Below are 9,684 nucleotides of genomic sequence, written 5' to 3'. Positions count from 1 at the left end.
GGTTCTAAACATCTGCACATCCACAGACACATCTCTGTCTCACACACACACACGCACACATGATTACATGGTATACACATACTTCTAATGTTAAACTGTGATTATATATCACTAGTAGGCTGATTTCAGACTGCAGTCTCTATGTAATTCTATAATATAATCAAGGCGTTATTCAAGTGACATGATCAGTTTGATTCATGGAGACGATTGCTGATTAATGAGTATATTTCACTAGGCTGACCAGGCATCCTGTTTTTCCAGACATTCTACATTTCTTTTTAGGGACTGAAAATATCTGTCTAGGCGGGATTTCTAAATTCCTAAAAATATTGGCTAGGTTTTGCTCATTCCATAGGCCAGAAATAAACAAACAAAATGGCTGCCTGTCCCCGTCCCCTTTTCTTGAAATCCAATATACGGTCACCCTAATTTCATAGCTCTGTGAAGTCCAATTATGTTATAATTATGTACGTACTGAGCATAATTAGAATGGTATGTTCTGAATTTTGGACATTTGTAGAGCCAGTATTTATGGATGCTTGACGTGGAGTACTCGTGTAAAGCCTTTTATTCCTCTCTGCGTACTATCTGTTCTGTAGAAGCACTTCTATGTGATGGGATTACATGTTATTCCAGAAGAGGAGGTCATCTAGGTCCTCCGGGGTTGTAGCAAAACTAACTGATCAATAACTTCAGAGTGATATGATGTTCAGATGCCCATACAGTGCATAAGTCTTTCGCCTTGAAGGATTCCTTGAACATCTTAGATGTGTGTTCCTGAGCGGATCTGTTTGAATTAAACCTGATTGTTAATTTGATCACCGGTGTCTCCTCTCTTTTAATTTTTATGTTCCCACAGCAGATAATTATGGAATCCTATTTTTGTAAAAATAAAAAATAAAAAAATGTTCAGTTGGATTCAGGTCGGGTGATTGACTTAGCCAAGTCAAGAACATTCCAATTTCTTGGAAAATTAAAATTTGCTTTGAATTTTAAATAGAGTCAAAGCAAAAACAAACTGCCAAAATACAGTGAAATTCCACAATGGTAGTGTTCATGTTTGAGAAATAATGGAACACAAGTTGTTTTACACACTACTTTATTTAGCATTATTTTTTTATACCGATGAAGGATTCAACATTTTTGAAAGCCGGTGTCATTCTGAACAAATTTTCATGGGGCGACACCTTTGCAAAAAGAGGTGTCAAAGCTTAAAACAAGAAAGCACATGGAAAGGTTCTGTATCAACAGGAAATAAAACCTTTTTATTGAACATCCGTGAATATGAAGTTATATAACAACAATCAGAAAACTCCACACAGTGAATCACTACACAAAGTGAAACCAAATCAAAAAAACACCTTGGCAAAAAAAAGAAAAAAAAGAAAATGTAAAAAATAAATATGAAGGTATACACAGCAATATAATCGTCAGCTCGCCGTTGTTGCGAGCGATATGGCAAGAAAAAACACCCCAAACATTTCTACAGGATTACAGAGAAAGTTTCCACACACAAAAGTACTCAAGCAGGCAGTTGATATACACAAAGGCAGCTAGGATCTTTCTACAGCATCAGATTCTAATACTTTACACAGCTTTTGTCTGGAAAGGTAAGTGTGGCTTTTGTTGTTGTTGTTGTTGTTGTTGTCGTCGAGGAACAAATATTCTCGGTCACACAGCAAAGTTCAGGATTTACTGGAAAAGGAAATTGACGGGGTTTTGCTTGCACACTTTGGTGGGCGACAGTAAAAGTAGCATTGCGTTGCAGTGCAGGTTATGGCTTTTTCACTATCTACTTTACAGACCTCACAATCTGCTTGTGCCAACCGCAATGCAGTCTTTTACGGTTTGACCTGATGCGTTTTTAACGCTTTTAAAAATTAAGCTTCTTTTTGTTTTTTTTTTCTTCTTCTTCTCAAGACCACTATCAAATCTTTGAATGCATTGTGTTTTTTTATTCCACATTTACATGTGACCTTTTTTTTTATCCTTGAGTTTTTTTTTTTAAACAAGCAATTCTGAAAATTAGGAGTATTCAATATACGTATAATAAAGAAAATATAATAGAACTATCAGATCCCTCATTTCAAGACAATACCAAGTAGAGCCGTTGTTGTTGTTTTGTGTGTGTGTGTGTGTGTGTGTGTGTGTGTGCATCTATAGTTCCAGAGTTTAGATTAAATTTGGGCTGCTTCTACAGGAACAGGTATATTAAAAAATACATAAATAATATTTATTGCAACAATTAAAAAAGTGCTAGCTACATCTGGTCCCACAATAATATAAACCAAAAAAAAAAAACAAAACAAAAAAAAAAACACAGTCCAATACATTCAGGCGCACTTAAATTTCACTATAAAAGGGTTGGCGATAGATCCTAAAATGATAATATGATATACATAATATTAAAATTAATGATATCAGTCATCATCATTACAAACAATAGTACAACAGGTTTTCATAAAAGCAATACATACATCGTAGTTCATTATGGTTCTCAATAATTTCAGTTAGCATAATAGTGTTCATTTTTAATGACGATAGTTTCAGCCATGTCTGGACAAATATAAAAATATATACACTTGTTGTGGGTTTTCGTCTCATGTTTTGGTATTTCCGAATGCGTTTCCTGATATTCTAGTGTTGGATCTGTGTGGGAGAGAAACGAAAAGCAGGAACGAGGAACCCAAACAGAGGAGAGAAGACGAGGAATGTGTTCATGTCTAACCTACATAGACTCTACGTGTGCTGTGTCCTAACCGTGGGTTTTTTGGAAAAGGAAATATATCTGGCATAACGGGAATTATCTTTCTTGGGCAACGCCACCCGCGTAACACTATGGGGATGAACATACAGTATTGCACAGTGCTCAACAAAATGCTGTGTGAATCCACCCGCTCGCGTTCGAAACTCTCTCTCTCTCTCCCATCTCACGTGCAATAGCCCGTCAGTTCCTGATTGGTCCACAGTTGCTGGAACTTGCCGACGCTACGCACACTTTCATCAGTGCAGTAGAAGGAAAATGGCAGTATTACTACAATATCACTACAGAATAAACTGGTCGCTATCTACCGAGAACTCTACATTTCTAAGCACGCACGGCAGTCACAGTGATACACAAAGCAGTCCGTATACAGACTCGTATGGAATGACCAATAGCTTTATAATAGTGCTATTAACTACATAATAACATTGAGAACACTTACAAACTCCCCTGACGCTAGCATCTAGAACACACAAGAGGTTCCTCAAAGATGAGAGAAATGTTTTTTTTAAATTGACTAAAACCTTTCACTTTACGCCTCTTGTATATAACCCGTAGTAGAGGACACATGGACTAATGTTTTCATTTTCTAAGACCATTAACTTGTACGGTTTCTTTTTGTTTTTTTTGTCCCCCCCCCCCCCCCCCCTTCACTGTTCTATGAGTTTTTATCACGCTATAAAACGGGCCAGCTGGATACCATTGACTCCACTGAACAGAACATCACCCATTCGCTGTTTATACATAATTCCCTCCAAAATATTTCTATCTGTAGCTGGGACTTAACACAGCTGTGATTCCGACATCCCAAAGAACCGGAATGACAGCAACTGGCTATTGTTATTCGACAGAACTACAGTGCAAAAAAGCAGCCCAGAGGAAAATGAAATTGGCAGTATAACTCGGCTAGCTCTATTGTCACTGTGAGAAGGCAATATAAAGCAACGTCTGCTATTCAGGGCACTGGCACAACCAAAGACCAGTAGCGAAAATAAAGACGCGCCAACTAAGGTTATGTTTTGCATTTGTTTACCTCCCTGAAGATGGCAGTGTGTGTCAACTCAAATCACCTTTTCATTTGTGAAACACAGTATCAAACTGCTCTAACCCAATTAACTACTTTCCTTAATGTCAGCTAACTGTAACAGTAGTTTTTCTGTATATCTTTTAGTTGAAGGCAAGGAGGTCTTACTGGGACCCCCAATGTGAGCATAACTCCTCCTAACCTAGCTTTTAGCTAAGATTGTAAAAAATAATAATAAAAAAATCATGCAGTTACTAAAAGAATTTTTTCAGATACTGATATCAGCTAAAAAAATATTACTTTTAAAGCTAATTGAAACGTTCTCCCCCTTGTTGGAAGCCAAAAAATATCAACAACAAGGTTACTGGAAGTAAGCGATTAGCAATATATTGTTAATCAAAGTTAAAGGACACAATGGTTACAGCTTGGTTTTACATTGGAAGGTTTCTATTCTTGTTCTTGGTGAAGAGGGCAACGTACAGAGTAGACGAGGACCAACTGATTTAAAAATGAAGACCATTTTGGGGAGAGAATTCCCTTAAAATAAGGAACTGTTCTTTGTAAAAAAGTAACCCACTGCGTCACAAGTAAAACCTAGCCTTAAAATGATAAGAAAGAATTTGGCCGGCACCATTTAGAAATTCTCGGAAAGTCATCCGTTTGAAAAGCTAAACTCATGGGTCCTCAATCAAAAAAAAATGTGTATAAAAAGTCATAAGAAATCATGTGCTTATATATTTTTCAGCAGCATATTTTCCATGTAACCATATTAGTTAATGGCCTTGTTTTCTACCTCTTTTGTTGTTTTTATTTTATCTGTTTAATGTCGGTAAGGTAAACATACAGGCTGACACCATCCTTTACAATGTGAGTAAACCTCCACTAGCATCTTGCAGGTTGGAATTTCTTTTTTCCGGAATGCAGTAAGATAGAATTTTGAATCCTGTAATATATATAATATCAGCTCTCCTATATCTCCATTTACATCTTTTAAAATAGAACATCTTATTAAAAACATCTAGATATACACAGATTAGGAAACGCTAAACAACATACAAACACATAAACTAGAAATCATTTTGTCTGCATACCGATATATACAACTGTGTTGGTACAATAAATAATTTCAATCATGCGCTATCTATACAGGTCATATTGCTTAAAAGAAGGGGGACGTTTAGGGGCGGGGCGGGGGATGAGAGAAGGGGGCGGGATTAGGGAAATCGCAGAGGTGTGATTGGAGGAGGGAGTTAAATAGGGCCTCTACACCTGAAAACGTTAATGCAAATCTGAGGGAGGCTCGGGGAAGTACCTTTTAATGTTTGTAAAAACACGCGAGGCGGGGCTGTAGTCTGGTAGGCTTTGGGGGGAAGGGGGGGGGCGGGGGGGTGCTAGGGAGGGGGAGGTGGAAATGAATGGACCCACATATCACTGAGGTATTTACACATACTGGCTAAAGAGCATTACACGGGCAAGTGTCGAAAGGCGTCCCCCCCCCCCACCCCTCTTATTTCTTGGAGCTGAGCTGGGCGTCGACTTCCTCCTCGGGTTTCAACACGTGCCACTGGGCGATGGGTCTCCGGGGATTGGCCAGCATGTCTGACCAATGCCGTAGCTCGGTGCCCGAACTGTTGAGCCCCACGAACACCTTGCCGATGGCATCGTTCTTGCCGATCTTATCATAGTCCAGAACAGTCACAACCACTTGCACTTTCTGCAGAGGGGGTGGAAGAGGGAGGGGAAGAGAGGGGTGTTTTCCGAATTAGATTCAACAATTAAACCGGCAGGTGAGGTGAGGGTCGTTTCCATTTGCTCAACGTTGCAATAAATTAAGTTTGGAGTGCCTTACAAGTGCACAAGTCACCCATTTAAGCACCCTTCACAAGAACTGCGAACCAAGCGCTAAAATCACGTATAATCATGTATTTTAATATACTTCAGGGGGAAAAAAAACATTCAAGCTTTGCGTACGCAACGAGCTTAATCAAAAAACAGCACTCAAGCGTCCACGGTTCTTGTGTTTCAAAGCTCAGAGAAGAGATTTCTAGCCAAGTAAGTTGGCAGACAAAAAGTCTTTGGTCATAAACTGCATGAAGTGCTCCCTTTGGGAGCGCTTTTGTTTTAAGCCTTCAGAAAATGGCCGCCACCTTGTCTCGGGGGAACACTACAGCCTAAACTCGCTGGAAGGAAATGACTCTCCTGTTGACGATCGAGAAGAAGAGCCCTTCTGTGAGTCACTTCTGTGGAAGGACCGAAACTTTCAGAACTTTTCCGAGGTTACGCTCTCCACTGGTGTTACATAAACACTGACCATGCCACCTGCCACTCAATGCCCCTGAGGTGAGCCATGGCCATCGGATCAGACGCTGAGGTAAACCAGCCACGTGTGTTCACTGAACTGTTCTTCAGAAGCACTGAAAAAAAAGATGGCAGAAAGCGAAGAAACAAAACGGGGAACGCTTAAACGAGGAAAAACAGAAAGAGTTAAACGGTTGTGTCGCCACGCGTGCCGGCCCGAACGGGACCAGGACCCACGCCACGCATCAAACGCCCACAGAACGCAGAAACGACTTCGGCGAGAGCTCTGATTACGTTTCGATCCGTGGTCAGGGAGAGAGAGAGAGAGGGAGGGAGAGGGAGGGGGAGAGAGAGAGAGAGAGAGAGGAGAGAGAGAGAGAGAGAGAGAGAGAGAGAGAGAGAGAGAGAGAGAGAGAGAGAGAGGGAGAGAGAGAGAGAGAGAGAGAGAGAGAGAGAGAGGGAGAGAGAGAGAGAGAGCCTAGCCTCTCAGAGCCCCAGCCTTGTCTAATTGTTTTCAGTTAGCATGCCTGATCTGCCATAAAATGAATTACTGAAGGAAATGAAAAATACCCAGGTGAGCTGGGCTTCAAAGAAAAAAAAAATACCTGCAGTTGAGGGCCAGGCTGCTCTCTGCTTTAATTTAACGTTTTTTTTTTCCGTTTTTTTTTTTTTTTTCTTCCTCTTCTTCAGCGTGAGCGGATATGAATAGCTCTGATTAGCAAACGCAGCTACCGGCGGGGAGCTGGATGCTGAATGTCACTGGAAATTGAAACCCGAGACTCACGGAACAAATTGGCGGTTTAGAGCTGTGAAGGGCTTAATAAATTTAGAGCAATTACCGCTGTGTTGCCGCGATGTTTAGCGCGCGGCTCCGGCGCTCCACACGGAGAGAGTCCCCCCGCCGCTCCATTTTGAAGTCTAATTCACCTTCCGCTTTAATTTAAAAAGGTAATCATTTAAAATGGTTTTTTCCTAATGGTCTTTAATCTCGATGTCACGCGCGTCACGAGCTCTGGATTCAATGCGAGCGAAACTCCAGTGCGTGAAATTTAGGGACAATAAACTCTGAGCCAGTTTCCTTGTGAATAGTCGGGGGGGGGGGGGGGGGGGGGCTCATTGTGACGAATTTTGGGGTCAGTTAATTGAGTCTGGAACCTGAATCGTTCGCACAGTGAGAACTGAGTTTGGAACCTGCGTCTTCTACGCAGCGAAAACAGATTTTCAGCCACGTCAGTCTGTCACACATCTGCTTGTGTGTCCTGAACACCCGGAGACATCTCATTTGACAAGCTACCAGCAGCAATCAGGAATGGTCAATCGGGTGTCGGCTATCACTAGGCTCAGTCTAATTCTGTGCTAAACTCGATGCTACGCAATAGGCAATCTCGTTTTAAAATAGTAATTACAAAATACTACACCGGTATTGACGGTGTGGAGATAATTACACTGGTTTAGGCTCCTGCACCATACGTCATCGGTCAAACCAAACATTGCAGCAAGCCTAATAGATCATAAAGCTGTAAACTGCAGTTTATTATGGGTCTACGGACATAGCAGGATGTGCCAGATCATTTTCTGAAAGAGCCTGATGAGAGAAGCTTCATTTTGGGTGAAGTTCTAAATCAGTAACTCACAAAAATCCGTAAAAATTATTGTATTCTTCAAAAGAAAAAGCATGATTCATTCAAACATCTGCGTTGCCCATAATAACACGTGATGTTATCCGGCAGGTTTGTGAAGTCTCAGCCAGCCACCTTGGGCTGAATACGAATATGACCGCCATTACCTGGATTTGCTCGAACGGCACTTCGAAGCTGAAGGACTCGTTGTAGTAGGGGTTGAGCGTGTTCTTCTTGATTGTCGTCTTTTTCTTCTTCAGACGCTTCCCGTTCTGCATCAGGTGGATTTTAACATAGGGATCTACAAGGGAGAGAGGAAAATATGACTCAGCATTATCTATCTTTTCAGTTATGATGATACGGGATGAAGAGGGGGTGTTTTGATGAATCTTTCAAGATCCTTAAACTTCCTGACATGAGTCAACCATTTTGTTAACCTGCAATAGTTAACCTGAATGGTTTTAGTTGTTCAAAAAAGTAATTAAGCAAGTAGACAAGCAAACATGTAGGTAAATAAATAAATAAATAGATAAAAGCTAATGCAAGTTGTCTTCTAGAAAAATATTCATGAAACAGGAATCTTTGCAGGTATTCTTTCCTGTTTAGAATTTAAATACCTTTGTTAAACCACAAAGGCATATCAACTGATCGATGCATTTTTCTGACATCCAAGGTCCAGTTGTTTCTGATGGCTTGTATTTAAGTTATTGAGAGTAAAAGCACGGGTTGAGCAGCATGTGCATGACCTGTGGGCTGCTGGGTTGAAGAGGCTAGGCAGAGGGCTGACTCTGATTCCCCCTGCCCTGCTCTTTAAAGTGGGCCAATTACATAAGCCATGATGCAGGACGGAGTTTCCATGGAAGCCGGACCCACAGTTAGAATCATCACATCCTCATCACATCCTCATAGAGTGCAGTGTAGCAGGCTGCATTTTGAGTCCATTTTTTTTTTTGGTCCTTGCCAACCCCCTCTCTGCTCCTTCTGTCTGTTTCTCGTTGTGCCACGAAAGGTAATTAGAAATTATTTTTTTCCCCACCAAAAAAAAAAAGAAGAAGAAACATCACCTTTCCGCTCTTCCGAAAGCAGTCTGCCGGCTCTAGATCGCTCTGAGCAAAGCCTATGGCTCCACTTAAGCTATCAGGCAGTGCAATCAGAGAGGCACTCCATAGAGACCTAATCAGGTTGATCAGCAATGCAGGCTCATTAGCAATCAAGACATCAATGTGGCACTCCTGATGTGTTTGTGCTCTCCGAATACAAATAACACAGTCAAAAGCGGATGAGAAGATTTTAGAGCACACAGAAGAGGTTCGGTAAAACGACTCCATTAATGTACTGCCCTGCTTAACAACTTAGAAGCTCTATAATTTGTCTTCCCGAGACAGAGGTCTATGTGCGTAAGCTTGTTTGAGTTTAGGCCCGGCGGGTATATATCGTGACCTGCCGTCATTTCCGCAGCTTTGTGATGGAAGGGTCTTGGAAGATTAAAAAAGAAAAAAGAAAAGAAAAAAAAATGGCAGCAGATGTGACACGCATGAATGGGCTCCTCCGCTATCTAAATTAGAATCCTCTCTGGCGTAGCCGGCGTCAGGTTGCCGGGCGAACGCTTCCTATCGTCGTCTCCCATCGCGTCCAGCTCCCCCCTCGGCCTATTGTGCCCGGGGCGCTCCGCAGACACCAAGCCCCCGCGCACCTCTCGCCAGCCTCCGTGAAAACCAGCGGGTTCATCAAAATGCCGTCAAACGCTTTTTTTTGCTTCGCCTCCATCACAATGTAGAGTTCTCCTTTAAACCTCAGAAGATTACAGACCCGTTAATTTAACATGGAAAGGAACAGCGCGAGTTTTAGGGCAGCCTTGGCGGGGCGAAGGCTCAGATAGGCACTGACAGGTGGAAAAATCTTTCCGGCAGGGCCGACTGGGTTTGGCTCACTTTTTTTGTGCGGACGCACGCTCAGGAGCCGTCTCCGTCTGAGAGAGA

The 9,684-nt window shown here is 41.8% G+C and overlaps 1 protein-coding gene across 5 annotated transcripts in view; it reads right to left on the bottom strand.

Annotated features, from left to right (window-relative positions):
• Nucleotides 1–1,082: 1,082 nt before the first annotated feature.
• The window catches only part of syt1a (synaptotagmin Ia), a 183,212-nt gene continuing 174,610 nt past the window's right edge, over nt 1,083–9,684 (bottom strand). For all 5 annotated transcript variants that reach the window (XM_064342439.1, XM_064342442.1, XM_064342438.1 and 2 more), the window contains 2 exons: nt 7,873–8,006; nt 1,083–5,502 (listed from right to left, as the gene is read on the bottom strand). In XM_064342439.1, the coding sequence (XP_064198509.1) occupies nt 5,296–5,502; nt 7,873–8,006 (341 nt within the window). In that variant the 3' untranslated portion in view covers nt 1,083–5,295. The remainder of the gene's footprint in view (nt 5,503–7,872; nt 8,007–9,684) is intronic.

The sequence above is a fragment of the Anguilla rostrata genome, chromosome 7, assembly GCF_018555375.3.
Source record: "Anguilla rostrata isolate EN2019 chromosome 7, ASM1855537v3, whole genome shotgun sequence".
Lineage (NCBI taxonomy): Eukaryota > Metazoa > Chordata > Actinopteri > Anguilliformes > Anguillidae > Anguilla > Anguilla rostrata.
Note: the sequence above shows the minus strand (reverse complement) of the source record. Positions and strands in the feature narration are given on the sequence as shown.